The sequence below is a fragment of the Dreissena polymorpha genome, chromosome 11, assembly GCF_020536995.1.
Source record: "Dreissena polymorpha isolate Duluth1 chromosome 11, UMN_Dpol_1.0, whole genome shotgun sequence".
Classification (NCBI taxonomy): Eukaryota; Metazoa; Mollusca; class Bivalvia; order Myida; family Dreissenidae; genus Dreissena; species Dreissena polymorpha.
The window spans coordinates 40,932,784-40,948,890 of record NC_068365.1 but is presented as its reverse complement, the minus strand read 5'-3'; the positions used below and the strand labels follow the sequence as shown (position 1 = coordinate 40,948,890).

Here is a 16,107-nt window from a genome sequence, read left to right as displayed (position 1 = left end):
CTCGACACAGTGAAATGGTTTCCGCCACCACCACCATCACCACCACCACACCACCACCACCACCACCACTGTTCACAGTGACAAAGAACGTATTCACACGATGGCTGCAACTACAACTAACAGCCCATATGGGGGCATGCATGTTTTACAAACAGCCCTTGTTTGAATCTAAATTTTCTGACACAAAGTTTTTAAATTATTTTTAAGTGTCCCATCAACTTAGAGTAATTACGGTATATTGCAGAAACTCAGCCGGTCATTGGCGTTTCGACCCACAACATTTCCTCCGCTGCACAGGCCAATTTCAGACAACCCTTTATGCACATGCATTTAGCCCACTTTTCCCAGAACATGGCATAATGTGTTTATCAAGTTCATAAGTTTTCTGTTTTTATTCTGGATTTTTGTGAAGAATAGACTTGCTTTGAACGAAAGAGTCCAAAAATGCGAAAAGTGTTTTCCTTTATTCCTCTGTGCGGATTGCAACTTTACGCACATGCATTAAGACAAGCTTTTCCAGGCTAAATACATTGTTAAATGTACTTATCCACAAGAAATAGTCACCTGTAATGTGAAAATGTGCTTGTCACATATTATCTTTATTATTGTTTATGCCCTCAGCATCAACTGAAGCCAAGAGACATAAATATATGATTGGCCTGAAGTCCATCTGTAAGAGGTAAATAAGCTTTGTATAATTCTAGCTACATGTAATTCTGAAGGTCCAAATTCTTGATTTACCCAAAATGACATCTAACATCAATACTGCTTGATACAAAGCTTTAATACTGACATCAAGGCTACCTATGATCTATTATCACTCTCAACCCACCCACATCACCTGACTTCATTCCAACCTTGTTATTATCCTACTTCTGGATTTAGACTAATTCAAAAGATCTAAAATCTTAGTAAAGCAAATTGACGATTCATTTATCATCAATACCACTTACTTAAAAGCAGTATTTTTCCATTCAACACTTAGGAAACTGGCATCACCTGACCGCATTTTTACCTTTACATTGACCTAAATTTGGGCTATAAACTATTGAAATGGAGCCATGAATTGGGTAAGACAAGCCTTCCTCTGGGAGCATCATTATTTATTGAACACGTCATTATGTTTTGTTCGGTGCCATTAATCACTCACAGAGCTTGTTCTCAATCTTGTTCGTTAAGATCATTTGATTGTTAATTTCAGATAAATGTCGCCACATTTGCTGTTTTCTGAAATTGTGCAGTATTGCCAGAACAGGGTGTATACAGTTCCAGAGCTTCAAAACAAGTGAGTCAGCTTTTGTCAAGTCAGCTTGCTGTTAGCTCGATTAACATGTAGCTGTTGCAGTGGTCCAGATTGCACACCTGCATTATCTATCTGGGCTGTAACTTCAGCATTCATCATACGTTTGTAAAATACCTTACCACAAATGTTCAACACGCATTCATCATACGTTTGTTAAACACCTTACCACAAATGTTCCACATGCCTTCATCATACGTTTGTAAAATACCTAGCCACAAATGTTCAACAAGCATTCATCATACATTTGTAAAATACCGTACCACAAAAATTTAACATACATTCACCATGCATTTGTAAAATACTGTACCACAAAAATTCAACATGCATTCATCATAAATTTGTAAAATACTGTACTACAAATAATCAACATGACTCATGTATTCATCATACATTTGTAAAATACCGTACTACAAATGTTCAACATGAATTCATCATACATTTGTAAAATACCGTACTACAAATGTTCAACATGTATTCAACATACATTTGTAAAATACCGTACTACAAATGTTCAACATGTATTCATCATACATTTGTAAAGTAGTGTACCACAAATGTTCAACCTGTTGAGCATGTTTCATGCAAGGGCTGTGCCCCTAGTGTTACACACGCTTAATTTTCCCAAGTTCATCCAATTAATAAAATAGTATGTATATAATATTTTTATGTCTGCAGACTAGTTTACGTTTCTTCTGCTTATACACTTTTCTTTTGCCTTGTGAATCTGTGTTAAATATTATGAACATTGTTGATTCCTCAATCTTTGAACTGATTTTCTTAGTAATAGAGTGTTGCAATGCTTAAAAGTATTTTAATTTAAATTGTATTTAACCATTTCCCGCTCAGAAGAAAGTGAAAAGAGCTTTTACAACCAGCATAAAACCAGAACAGCCTGCGAGTAACTCGCATTCTATTCAGGTTTAATGCTGTTTGCTGCTCATCAGTATCTGAGGTTAAGATATGAACTCTTTAAAACTTGGAATCTAGTAAGAAAGGTTTTTAATAAAAAAAAGGACTACAAATGGGTCAAAACGAGTTTCTGAAAGGTAAAGGGTTAATTACTAAATTTACTTCACCCCACTTGACAGGCTGTCAGAGCTGGGTCAGCATGTAGGCAATCACCTGCTGGACGTTCTGTTCCTGCGAGAGCGTGGCTTTAAACGTGAGACTAAACACCTCAACATGCTTCTCTTCATCAAGAGGACTTTCTGGAGGGTCAGTATTTTATTTTAATTGATTATGATCCAGGAAATGTTGCTTTTGAAGTTAAACATGACTTTTAGGTCATTTTGCTTGTTATATAATGTTCATAATTTGCATGAATTCTTAAGTTTGGATTTTTGGCAGCATTGTTAGCTCACCTGAGCACAACGTGCTCATGGTGAGCTATTGTGATCGCCTTTTGTCCGTCGTGCGTCGTGCAAAAGTTTGACAAGCATGCTAATTTGATGGTAAAATTACACAGGTTTTGAATTAATAGTATCAATGGAATTAAATAAGCATGCTGAAGAGATAAATAATTTGACAAGCATTTTACTTTTTCTAATTATTTTGTTACTGATCTATATAAGAAAAAAGGGGATACTCTGGAAACAGAGTTATTGAATCAGAATTTGTAATTGTATTTAACATCCAAATTTCACTCAACACCTAAAAAAACTTCATATGAAAGGGAAAATGAAGTAAGAGTTTGTAAGTATATTAAGGAAGAACTGCTAGCTTAAAAGTGTTGAATCAAGTCAAACAGATAATTTTTAAGTCCACCACTTTTAATACCTTCAAAACACAATTTATTTCACATTAACCAATTAAATGAAAACCTTTGACTTGAAGTATCGAAGTGCATAAATTCTCTAGTAATTGGTAACACTGAATGACCAGGTATTGAATTAAAAACATTGGTTCTTAGATAGAAGCACTTGTTATTGACTTTTGAATATAAAATCTATTTTATCTTTCAATCTAGAAATGGATGATGCTAATTAAAGGTACAAAGCCTTAATTCTTTCATAAGTGTTCATGCCCAGTACAAATATTGATTGATATAATATGTATGATAGCCCTAATATATCTTAATATAGATTACGTTCAAATAATGAAGCATGCTGATCTTGTTTCAGGTAGTTTAAACTGTGCTTCTTTCACTGCGGGAATAATAGAGGCAGTGTTGAATGGGGCAAACTTTGTAAGTAGCTTACATTTGTCCAACATGAGCAAAGCTGCTGAGTTTTCAGACAGGATATATTTCCTTCTTAACTCACCCATTCAAAACTTTCTGATTGTGAGCTTTTTTCATTGCCTTTTGGCCGTTGTTCATCCTCCAGTATATTGTCCTTTTTTGCGTCTTCAACATAAACGTTGGGGAACTCTCTAGAAGCCAAATTTATTGCCCAATCTTCATGAAACTTAGTTAGGACATTTTTCCCAATGTTCAAAACTGGGTCACCTTGGTTCAAAAAAAGCACACAAGGTGAAATGACAAAAAAGGCTTGTGAACAATTTAGAGACTAGATTTATTGCCCTTTCTTCATGAAACTTGTACATGAATTCTCCACTGTTTTTTAAATTTGATCACGTTGGGTCAAAGACAAAGTCACAAGGTCAAATTTAAGAAAAAGCTTTTGAACTCTCTAGAGGCCACATTACTTGCCAAATCTTCATGAAACTTGATGAGAACATTTTTCCCAATGATATCTATTCTCAGCTGAGTTGTAAAATGGTTACGGAAGGTCACAAAAGGTGCTCAGAACCGTTATGTTACTTCTGGTATCAAGTGGGCGACCGAAGACCTTATGCCGGCCCCCTTGTTTTTCTGATAAGTGACATGTCCCATAACAAAGTAAAGACATTAGGGGGCTATACCAGAATCACTAGATCTCCGTCTGTCTGCCTGTCAATCTTTGGGTCCCTCCTATCTGCCCATAGATGCAAACTTCTGCACGTGTTCTCTTACACATTTAAATGTACAGCATTCCGACTTGCAGGTACTGTACCTTATGATGTGTAGTTGTGTATGTTCTATTTTGTCCTCCTACATTTAACTTACAAAAGTTATTCCCTTTTTATGCCCCCTTTTAAGCTCACCTGATTGCTCAGATGAGCTTTTGGGATCGGTCTTTGTCCGTCGTCCATCCATCGTCCGTCCGTCAGTCCGTCCACATTTGGTTTGTAAACACTCTAGAGGCCACATTCCTTGTCCGATCTTCATGAAACTTGGTCAGAAGATTTGTCCCAATGATACCTCGATCGAGTTCAAAAATTGGGTCATGCTGGGTCAAAAACTAGGTCACTAGGTAAAAAAAAAAGAAAATCTTGTAAACACTCTAGAAGTCACATTTCATGCCCAATCTTACTTTGTTAAAATGTTTGTCTTAATGATATGTTAGTTGAGTTCAAAAGTGGTTCTGGTCCGTTGAAAAACATGGCCGCCAGTGCGAGGAGCAATTTTCCTTATAGAGAAACCTTGTGAACACTCTAGAAGTCACAATTTTTGCCGAATTATCATAACACTTGGTCAAAACATTGGTTTTATTGATGTCTCGGACGAGTTTGAAAATGGTCAAGATCGGTGAAAAAACATGGCCACCTGGGGACGGGGCAGTTTTCTCTATATGTATGTAGTGAAAACATGTGAACACTCTAGATGTCACATTTTTGGCCCAATCTTCATGAAATTTGGTCAGAACATTTTTTCCTAGATACGCGAGTTAAGTTGAAAATGGTTCCGGTCTGTTGAAAAACATGGTTGCCAGGGGGACAGGGCAGTTTTCCTTATATTTATATAGTAAAAAAGGCTTGTGAACAGTCAACAAGTCACATTTTTTGCCCAATCATCATGAAACTTGGTGAAAACATTGGTTTTATTGATATCTCGGACGTGTTCGAAAATGGTCTAGATCGGTGAAAAAATATGGCCCCCAGTGGGCAGGGCAGTTTTCTGTAAATGAATATAGTGAAAACATGTGAACACTCTAGAAGTCACATTTTTGGCCCAATTTTCATGAAATTTGGTCAGAACATTTTTTCCTAGATACGCGAGTTAAGTTGAAAATGGTTCCGGTCTGTTGAAAAACATGGTTGCCAGGGGGACAGGGCAGTTTTCCTTATATTTATATAGTAAAAAAGGCTTGTGAACAGTCGAGAAGTCACATTTTTTGCCCAATCATCATGAAACTTGGTGAAAACATTGCTTTTATTGATATCACGGACGTGTTCGAAAATGGTCTAGATCGGTGAAAAAATATGGCCCCCAGTGGGCAGGGCAGTTTTCTGTATATGAATATAGTGAAAACATGTGAACACTCTAGAAGTCACATTTTTGGCCCAATTTTCATGAAATTTGGTCAGAACATTTGTTTTCTAGATACGAGAGTTGAGTTTGAAAATGGTTCCGGTCCGTTGAAAAACATGGCTGCCAAGGGGATGGGCGCATTTTCCTTATATTAATATACATGTAGTAAAGAAAGCTTGTGAACTCTCTAGCAGTCACATTTTTTGCTCAATCATCATGAAACTTTGTGAAAACATTGGTTTTATTTATATCTCAAATGAGTTCGAAAATGGTCCCGATCAGTAAAAAAACATAGCCGTCTGGGGGATTGGGCAGTTTTCCTTATATGACTATAGAGAAACCTTGTGAACACTCTAGAAGTCACATTATTTGCATAATCATGGTGAAACTTATATGTACAAGACATTGGTTTTATTGATATCTCAGACAAGTTGGAAAATGGCTCAGATCAGTAAAAAAAGAAAACAACACTTTTAACCACACCTGATTGCTCAGGTGGGGTTTTAGGATTGGTCTTTGTCCGTCGTCCATCCATCCATTCGCATTTAGTTTGTAAAAACTCTAGCATTCACATTTCTCAAGCATTCTTTATCAAAGTTGCTGAGAAGCTATATGGCCACAAGATCTCAAGTCAAGTTTGATAATGAGCGAATCGCATAATAAACGCCAGAATTATTGCCCTTAGATTTTAAAAAATGTCATTATATTATACAAAATCCTTGTAAACACTCTAGAGGTCACAATTTTGTGTCAGATTTTATTAATCTTGGTCATAATGTTTAATGTTGTGAGAAAAGTTTGATGTTTGTTCATGAGGGGTCAAAATATAGGTCACCAGGTCAAATCTTACAAAAACACTCCATACGACAGAGTTTTGGTTCAATGATGATGCAACTTGACCAGGATGTTTGTCTGGACAATATCTAGGCCAAGTTTGACGTTTGGTTATGTGGGGACAAAATCTAGGTCATGGAGTCTAATCTTACAAAAACCTTGTAGACACACTAGAGGCCATAGTTTTGGTCCAATAATGATGATGCTTGACCAGGATGTTTTTCTTGATGATATCTAGGAAAAGTTATTAAAATTGGGTCATGTGGGGTCAAAATGTTGGTAATCAGGTCCAAATCTTACAAAAACATTGTAAACACTCAAGTGCCCATAATTTTTTATTCAATATTTATAATAATGATGATACTTTAGGAGGAAGTTTGTAAGGGCAATATTTAGGCAAAGTTTAACATTCGGGTCATGTGGGGTCAAAACCTAGGTCACCAGGTCAAAGCTTGAAAAACATTGTAATTACATGTTCCAAGTCAGGTTCAGGTGAGCAATCATGGGCCATCATGGCCCTCTTGTTTAAAAAAAAAGGTGGTATATTGTTTTTGGCCTGTCTGTCTGTCATTCTGTCCAAAAACTGAAACCTTGCTCATAAAATGAAAACTCTTGGGTCTATGTTCTTTAAACTGCACATGTGCATGCATCTCATTGACATTTACAATCAAACATGGTTTGAGGTCACTAGGTCAAAGGTCAAGGTCACTGTGACCTGTACATTCAAAATATAACCTTGTTTCTAAAATAGCTGCCATGCGGCTTTAACGCGCAGTAGGGGGCAATGTGTTTACCAAACACAGCTTTTGTTTAAATTAGCCATTCTATAATATCATGCTATATATTAAGACATGTGATGTCAGGGGGATCATAATCTATTTTCTGAAAAATTCTAGTTTTTATCAACTCATCTGAGCACAATACATCGTGACTTTGTTAGATGATATATTTATCTTTCATCATCATTCTTTTAATTAATATTTTCCTTGTGAACACTCTAGAGGCAACATGTATTGCTCAATCTAGATTGAATAAATATGATATGTGGAAATAGGGCTATATTGGTTATATGCTCATTATTTCAGTATCTATTGTCTTAAAAAATATGGTTTCTATGGTTACAGAAATAATTGCAAACTAAAGTCTGCATCCTAGCTTACTTAAGACTTATTTCTTGAAAACAGCTCATATGGAAATTTAACTTTTCATATCACAATTGATTGGCAAAGAAATCATTTATTATTATTTTTGTCAATTTACATTTTACAATGTGTCCTTGGAGCACAAAAAACCAACATGTGATATTCCATTAAGCCATGATCTTTAAGATGCAAACTGTTAAATAACCTCACATCTTAAGTTCCCATTTGGGGGGATGTGTTCACTTATTGTGAATGTCTTCAGTCCCTGTTTCTCAGGACTGTGTGCATTCCAAGGCTACACATCTTATGGTGTTTTTCAGCCAGCCAAGGTTACAGCCCACTACCACAAAGGCACCACGTTCATGATCAAGTTTGACGAGTCAGTTATTGCTCGTGACAAGCTCCTGGATGGAAAGTAAAATGAATAGTGCAATATTTTGTTTCATATGAACAATCAACACACTATAAATAACTTCACAGTAATTATGCATGGTATATATGTTTTGTACCATATTTTAGATGTGGACACTTCTTTGTGATTTCTTGTTGTTTATAAGTAATGTAATTTTATATGGCACTGTGTGTTTGGTTGATTAAAGAACAATGTATGAAGCAAAATGATATTGTTGTGTCAGTGTGCCATTTTTGTTAAAGTTTGTTTAAGAAATGTTTCTATACTTTAAACAAAGTTAGTTTTTAAATTGAAAATTGATGTATATCTTTGTCATCCACCTGAGCATCAAGTTCAACACTCCAATGTGTCTGTTTTGTATTTTGACAAGGACTGACCATTTAAGCCTCGTTCTGAGAAATATGGTCTTAATGCATGTGCGTTAAGTGTCATCCTAGATTTGCCTGTGCAGTCTGCACAGGCAAATCGGGGGCAACACTTTCGGCTTTTTTGGTATTTTTCGTTTAAAGGAAGATTCTTCTAAGGGAAAGTCTAGTTTAGATAAAGTGTCATGCCTGATTATCAAGTGCGGATTGCACAGGCTAATCTGGGATGACACTTTACGCACATGCATTAACCCTTTGAGTGCTGGAACCGGATTTTGAAGGCATTGCAAACAGTTTGGATCCAGATGAGACGCCACAGAACGTGGCGTCTCATCAGGATCCAAACTGTTTGCTATTCTGATAGTCTTCTTTGAAAAAATCGAAGAAAATGCTAATTTTAGAAATTAAGCAGACAACATTTTAGCAGACAACAAATTTCCCAGCATGCAAAGGGTTAAACCTCTTTTTTCCAGAAGAAGGCTCATTTGAAGCTTGTGTTTCATGTCGTAAGATAATAACACCCAATGAATGACAAATTGACATTAAACATTACATGGACATTGCTGGGAAATTTGCTTTACTGTGTTTTTATATTCTTATTTATAAAAAAAAGATAAAATTCTCTGGACTAGTTTGCTGTCTTTTACTCTTGGTAGAGATTTGACTATGATTTCAATATCATGTGCCCCTGATGTTTCATTCTTGATTTTTTAACACAAACAGTGTGTGTGCGATGTTTTAAAAAACAGTGTTATCTATATTGTGAAATGTATTTGACATAAAGCTTTAAAAATTATGTATCGTTGTTTATTACCTATTTTTGAAATGATTACATCTGTGCAGACATTCTAGAAAGTGAAAACTAAATACATGGCCATGGCGATAAGTAAACATAATGCTCTTTACACTGTTTAAGGATAACAAGAAATGTTAATGAAGGAAAAAGGCTAAGTAGTATTACTGAAATGTATTCAACGTGTACCTTTGCTAAAAACTCGCATACTAAATAATACAAGGTACACCATAATTATAATGTCAGTTGATTATTTGAATGCTTTATTGTTGTAAGGGATTATAAAAATATACAATGATGTGCATGTAGTTTATATTACCCAATAATATTTGTATGGAAGGCAAATATTTTACACCAGTTGGTTAAAGTGACTATTTAGTGTCCAGTGACTATTCAGTGTCCAGTGACTTCTCAGTATCCAGTGACTACTCAGTATCTAGTGAATATTCAATGTCCAGTGACTATTCAGTATCCAGTGACTATTCAGTTTCCAGTGACTTTTCAGTATCCAGTGACTACTCAGTATCCAGTGACTACTCAGTATCCAGTGACTTTTCAGTATCCAGTGACTACTCAGTATCCAGTGACTACTCAGTATCCAGTGACTTTTCAGTATCCAGTGACTACTTAGTATCCAGTGACTACTCAGTATCTAGTGACTACTAAGTATCCAGTGACTATTCAGTATCCAGTGGCTATTTAGTATCCAGTGACTATTCAGTATCCAGTGACTACTCAGTATCAATTGACTACTAAGTATCCAGTGACTACTCAGTATCTAGTGACTACTCAGTATCAAGTGACTACTCAGTATCCAGTGACTACTCAGTATCCAGTGACTATTCAGTATCAAGTGACTACTCAGTATCCAGTGACTATCCAGTATCAAGTGACTACTCAGTATCCAGTGACTATTCAGTATCCATTGACTATTCAGTATCCAGTGACTACTCAGTATCCAGTGACTACTCAGTATCTAGTGAATATTCAGTATCCAGTGACTATTCAGTATCCAGTGACTACTTAGTATCCAGTGACTATTCAGTACCCATTGACTACTCAGTATCCAGTGACTACTCAGTATCCAGTGACTACTCAGTATCTAGTGAATATTCAGTATCCAGTGACTATTCAGTATCCAGTGACTACTCAGTATCTAGTGACTACTCAGTATCCAGTGACTACTCAATATCCAGTGACTACTCAGTATCCAATGACTTCTCAGTATCCAGTGACTACTCAGTGTCCAGTGCCTATTCAGTATCCAGTGACTACTCAGTATCCAGTGACTACTCAGTGTCCAGTGACTACTCAGTGTCCAGTGACTACTCAGTGTCCAGTGACTACTCAGTGTCCAGTGACTACTCAGTGTCCAGTGACTACTCAGTGTCCAGTGACTACTCAGTGTCCAGTGACTACTCAGTGTCCAGTGACTACTCAGTGTCCAGTGACTACTCAGTGTCCAGTGACTTCTCAGTGTCCATTGACTACTCAGTGTCCAGTGACTACTCAGTATCCAGTGACTACTCAGTATCCAGTGACTACTCAGTATCTAGTGAATATTCATTATCCAGTGACTATTCAGTACCCATCGACTATTCAGTATCCAGTGACTACTCAGTATCCAGAGACTATGCAGTATCCAGTGACTATTCAGTGCCGGTTACTATTGAGTATCCAGTGACTATTCAGTATCCAGTGACTACACAGTATTCAGTTACTACTCAGTATCTAGTGACTACTCAGTGTCCAGTGACTATTCAGTATCCAGTGACTACTCAGTATCCAGTGACTACTCAGTATCTAGTGACTATTCAGTGTCCAGTGACTATTCAGTATCCAGTGACTACTCAGTATCCAGTGACTAATCAGTGTCCCATATTTGGTATGCGTGTGTACATCATCTCATGGAGCTGCACATTTTGAGTGGTGAAAGGTAAAGGTCAATTTCATCCTTCAAGGTCAAAGGTCAACTATATGGGGACATAGTGTTTAACAAACACATCGCTTGTTTTTAATATTCTTAAAGCATCGAACGAATCATAAACGTATTTCGGATTGTGTGTTCATCATTCATAATTGTTTACTTCGATAGGAATACAATACTTCGCTTACGACAGAATTACGATTTCGTAAATTGGGTTTGGGGTCAGAGTTTTTAGCATTCGATACAATCGCTATCAAAAAACAGTGTGGTGTAAAATCAATTTCCATTATAGGGATGGAAGAACAGAAAATGGATTGCGACAAAGGGATGGAGCACAGAAAATTGATGTGTATATCGTTGTAGATTTATTGTTTTAAGCATTGGATTAAAGTTGTCATTAGGGTAAATTTGCGTCATTCGCGTTATGTGATAATTTTCAGGCGTTTATTTTTATTTGTGAGCGTTAGCTCACAAATAATGTAGAGGCAATTTTGCAAATTATATGGCTTTACTACGCTAGGAACCGTAACCCGTGACTGCCTGTGTGGATAAATGCAGTTAAATTATGCAGACTACGAATGCTAAAAGCGTCTGCTCTATTCACCGCATGTGCCTGTTTATAATTCCCACTGTACACTACATAGTGTGTATGAATTCAACAGTATTTAACAGCCTGTAAGACAACGTTGGCCAGTCTAGTGTTTATCATTGAAATCTGTACATATTGGCTGCTTTCATGGAAAACTGGGCTAAATGCATGTCAAATAAGATTAGCCTTTGCACACTGATTAGCTGTATCAACGATTTAAAAAAAGACAACACATCTCGACCTGTGCTTTAAGACACACTCTTTATAAATTTGAATGGGTTGCGGCCATTTCAAACTTGCGATATAAAAAGCTTTAACATAATTTTGAAAACTGAGTTGCGTCTAAGATTATACAACAGCGAAAAAAATCAGTGCCTTCAGCGCTTTGATTTGTTAAGTGACTGGAGAGGATTATATTTAATTGGTAGAATGTTTTACACAAAAATTAGAATCGAATATTGTATTAGTAAACGTTAAACAAGAATATCGTAAACTTCAATTTTAATCTTATTCTAATTATAAAATATAAAATGGAATGCGTTTGCATTTTTTCAGGGATTTTTGGAGTGCGGGTGCCTCTTCCCGTTTAGTTGTTTGTGCTGTATGTTTATGTTGACGACCTGTTTAAAATATTTAATGTTAAATAATATTTTGAGATAGTTCTGTAACGACACATTGTTAACTTCAACTATCAAATATCTATTATAATATGGACAGTTCACGGACCATGACCCCAGTTTAAATAATGTGTGTTGTGTTGTGCTGTCGTTTTTGTTATCCTGTCTGTTGTAGGCAGTTGCATAAATGCCTAAAAGAAATGAACACCAACAATACATGTCCCAGTTATATAAGTTATTTAAACAACTTCTACTTGTACTAATTAATCAAATTCATTGGACCACAATAAACATAAGTATGTAAATATGCAGCGGACCATATAAATGTAATTGTGAATTACGGTACACGTGAATTCACATTTAAAGCTATATTTAAAATGTGAAAAGAATGTAGCTGTATGCAAAATGTGGGATATTTAATTATAATAAATATATGTAACCAAACACATGTTGATAACCAATTCATATTAAGATGGTGAAACAAGTACATTGAAATCGAAGTCGCTCTGCGTCATAGGCTTACTGGGTGTATTCGTGAAAGTCGGTAAGCCATAGCGAATATTGCAATATTGCAAACGCCCTGATAAATTAATTGATATGAGAATTTCACTGATGTAAACATATTCCTAAATATTGTAAAAGTGTTTTCGGGTCGCTGTATATTCATGACCGTCCATGAGCCTCGTATGCAGGAAGTACTTTCAACCAATCAGCGATATACCTTGAGTAATATGGAAATAACCCGCTTAGTCCTGTCCACATTATAAATACTTTCAGCAAATCGGTGAATGGCCTTGAGAAAAATGGCAATAACCCGCTTTGTCATGCACGTACTATCAATACTTCATTATTTTAAGAAGAAAAGAATAAAAAGGATAATAACTCGTTCATCCGTTTACCATATTAAGGCAAAGTCAGATTTGTTGCGACGTGTTGTTCAATGTTCAATCACGATTCATACTCAGAAATAAAAACAAATCAATTGAACTGGTTATTGAAACAAATTATTGAAACTGACAACTCATCTTTATTCATTTATATTTTCCAAAATTCCTATACGAATACTTGTGTGGTAATACAATACTTAACCCATTTATGCCTAGCGTTTAGAAAAAAAGGCCTTGGCAAACAGCGTAGACCAAGATGAGACGCCGCATGATGCAGGGTCTGCGCTGTTTGCTTAAAGGAATTTCTGTAAGAAATATTCTTAATATAGAAATAAATATACTAGACATCCCTAATTTTGGTAATAAATTGATCCAATTTAGAAGGATGGGAGAGTCCACTAGGCATAAATGGGTTAATTGTATGTTTTAAATTACAACAAGCATGACCATGAACAAATGTTAAGCATCCGAGGTCATAGTGAAGTCATTGAAAATGTAACAATTGGCAGTGATTGTTCTATGGTTAAGATATAAATACTATAGCGAATTTTCATATTAAATTGTTATTCATTAAAAAGATGTGGACGCCGCAAATTCAGTCTCGTGAATGAATTGCTAGAGTAATATCAGTAATATAATTGTAAGTTGTTTTAAAGATAAGCTTTGATTACAATGCTATTATATATATATATATATATATATATATATATATATATATATATATATATATATATATATATATATATATATATATATAATAACCTCAGACTTGTGTGGTTATAAAGTCATTTGACTATATATGTTTGTATTACAAACTATGACAAAACAACAATATAACAATGATAGAACAATGATGCAATAGAAAGTCAACATATACAATGTAATGTCAAACAGTGATTGGTTTCTGGTGGGATATATTTGGTATTATAGTTATTATTAGAAAGGGTAAACTATGTACGTTATTAAAGTAAATTAATTAGTAAAGTAATATGAAATATTTATGCACACTTATATATTGCATCAAAACATATAAGCGTACATTTCTGTAAAAAGGAAACCTCTTAACAAACTTCCATATAAACCCTTACTTTTACCCGTTTTATAATTCAGTAGTTCTTAATTACTCCTTCTATATGATTTGCCTTTAAATATGACTCATTTAAAAGGAAGTGCGTTATCTTAATTTCATAAGCCTATATTATTAACAACTCTGTCGATAACATTGGTGTAAATTAAAAACAGAAAAACACATACCATGTATATTGACGAAAGAAAATGTATTTATGCGTGGCGAATTGCCTCGATTGCAAAACATGCCCGCGTTATTTACGTACGAAGGTCGCGTTGCCATATCCACATTCCATCGTTTACTCTGATGTAGTCAATTAGTCGTTACAACCCGTATTGATCACAAGCTTAATAAATACAGTGGAACTCACGTTATATATTTTGAAAAGTGAACTTGTCATAACTGTTTTCGGTTGTTCAATGTTGCGAAAAAAACAACCAGCCACGTTAACCTAGCACATGAAGGTTTACCCTGGAACCGCCCATATAATCATAGATACTTGGCACTTGACATTACGAAACGTGTCGTGACAGCATTGTCTTAAAATCTTGTTAATTTACGTAAGTACATACAATTTTATTTATTGCCTGCTTACTATAAAAGTATTCCACAGCGAATTCTGCAGTTTTGATTCACTAAAAAGAGTGTGTTAAATCTGGGGAAAAAACGCGAATCAAAGTGCCATTGTCATTGAGATGATCGGTAAACGAAGTGCCCATGAAAAATGTGCATGCGACTCTTAAAACATTTGAATTTCCTCAAATACGTTAGTTAACTAAAATGTAACATGTTGTAACATTAATGGATATATTGATCTTTTATTGCGAATAGTGAGCACGTTCTTGATTTATTTCCAAGTATGTTTATTTTGTTAAAATATGTACTGATCATCCAATTCATGTTGATTATCGATAGAATTTTATCTTTTTTTATAATTCACCGTTTTTCCGCGAATTACCTTCTTCGCAATACGAAGTGCTATACCATTAATCACGCAAACAATGTTCCGTGTCAGAAAACCAAATGAACAGAACATAAATGCAAAAAAGCTGAAGAAATCACCTCTCGCGTGTGGCTTTTGTTGTTCTCTGTCATCGAAGTGCTATCCGTCATCAAAGTATCGCATACCCGATGGGGTTCAGCTTTTTACTGTTCGAACTGAGTTCATTTTGATCCATATTACGGATAATTAGTTTACCACCGACACCGCAAACTTCCTCTTCTCCACAATCGGTTTATATTGGTCGGAAAACGACCAATCAAATTATTATGTATAACGATAGGGGAAAAAAGTGAAAGAAATCAAAATATGTTAAACGATTTCTGAGTAGATTGGTAACTAAAGTTATTAATAGCTTATTCAACCGGATATTGGTGGGCTATTTAATAGATCCCTGCCCTGCGCTAATTCACACCACAGTCATATTTTGGATTGATATGTTTAAGATGTAAGTATGCATGAAATTAGCATTAAAATGTAATTGCTTTTTTATATTGTTATGTTTACAAGAATATTAAATTGTAAGCTTTTATCATTTTGCTATAAACTTTACATCTTTGGAGTGTATTGGGTGTTCAGTGCAGAGATATTACTTAGTAGCTTGGCAGCAGCTCCATCGAGAGGACGGGCACAACTGGTTTTCATCTGACACTCAACTTTCACTTCTGGTTCCTGGACTTTGACCCAAGCACACCCTGGTCACCGCTTCTTCTGGTGGGCGAAAAGAAGGGAGAGGGATGACAAGTTCGTACGACCAGCTGCAAGTTGTTGGAGAGGAGATGGGCACCGCCGAGATTGACTTAAGCACACTGAAAGGACATGATGAGGAAAAGACAACAGAAAACAAGCCGGATCGGTCGGGGCCTTGAATAACAACA

The 16,107-nt window shown here is 35.7% G+C and overlaps 2 protein-coding genes across 2 annotated transcripts; both read left to right on the top strand.

The window, feature by feature from the left end:
* The first annotated feature begins 1,205 nt into the window (after nt 1-1,205).
* On the top strand, nt 1,206-9,028 carry LOC127849784 (trafficking protein particle complex subunit 5-like). The gene is made up of 4 exons (XM_052382535.1): nt 1,206-1,285; nt 2,392-2,522; nt 3,424-3,488; nt 7,891-9,028. Exons 1-4 carry the CDS (start codon nt 1,206-1,208, stop codon nt 7,987-7,989), a joined length of 375 nt encoding a protein of 124 aa, XP_052238495.1. The 3' UTR covers nt 7,990-9,028.
* A 189-nt stretch (nt 9,029-9,217) lies between these two features.
* On the top strand, nt 9,218-11,008 carry LOC127849783 (uncharacterized). The gene is made up of 4 exons (XM_052382533.1): nt 9,218-9,233; nt 10,078-10,227; nt 10,366-10,659; nt 10,833-11,008. Exons 1-4 carry the CDS (start codon nt 9,218-9,220, stop codon nt 11,006-11,008), a joined length of 636 nt encoding a protein of 211 aa, XP_052238493.1.
* The last annotated feature ends 5,099 nt before the right edge of the window (nt 11,009-16,107 follow it).

Coding starts and splice junctions, on each gene's coding strand:
- LOC127849784 (XM_052382535.1), top strand. CDS start 1,206: ATGTCGCCACATTTGCTGTTTTCTGAAATTGTGCAGTATTGCCAGAAC. Junction 1,286..2,391: donor GTTCCAGAGCTTCAAAACAA/GTGAGTCAGCTT, acceptor CCCACTTGACAG/GCTGTCAGAGCTGGGTCAGC. Junction 3,489..7,890: donor TGTTGAATGGGGCAAACTTT/GTAAGTAGCTTA, acceptor GGTGTTTTTCAG/CCAGCCAAGGTTACAGCCCA.
- LOC127849783 (XM_052382533.1), top strand. Junction 10,228..10,365: donor CAGTGACTACTCAGTATCCA/GTGACTACTCAG, acceptor ATGACTTCTCAG/TATCCAGTGACTACTCAGTG. Junction 10,660..10,832: donor CAGTGACTACTCAGTATCCA/GTGACTACTCAG, acceptor GTGACTATTCAG/TATCCAGTGACTACACAGTA.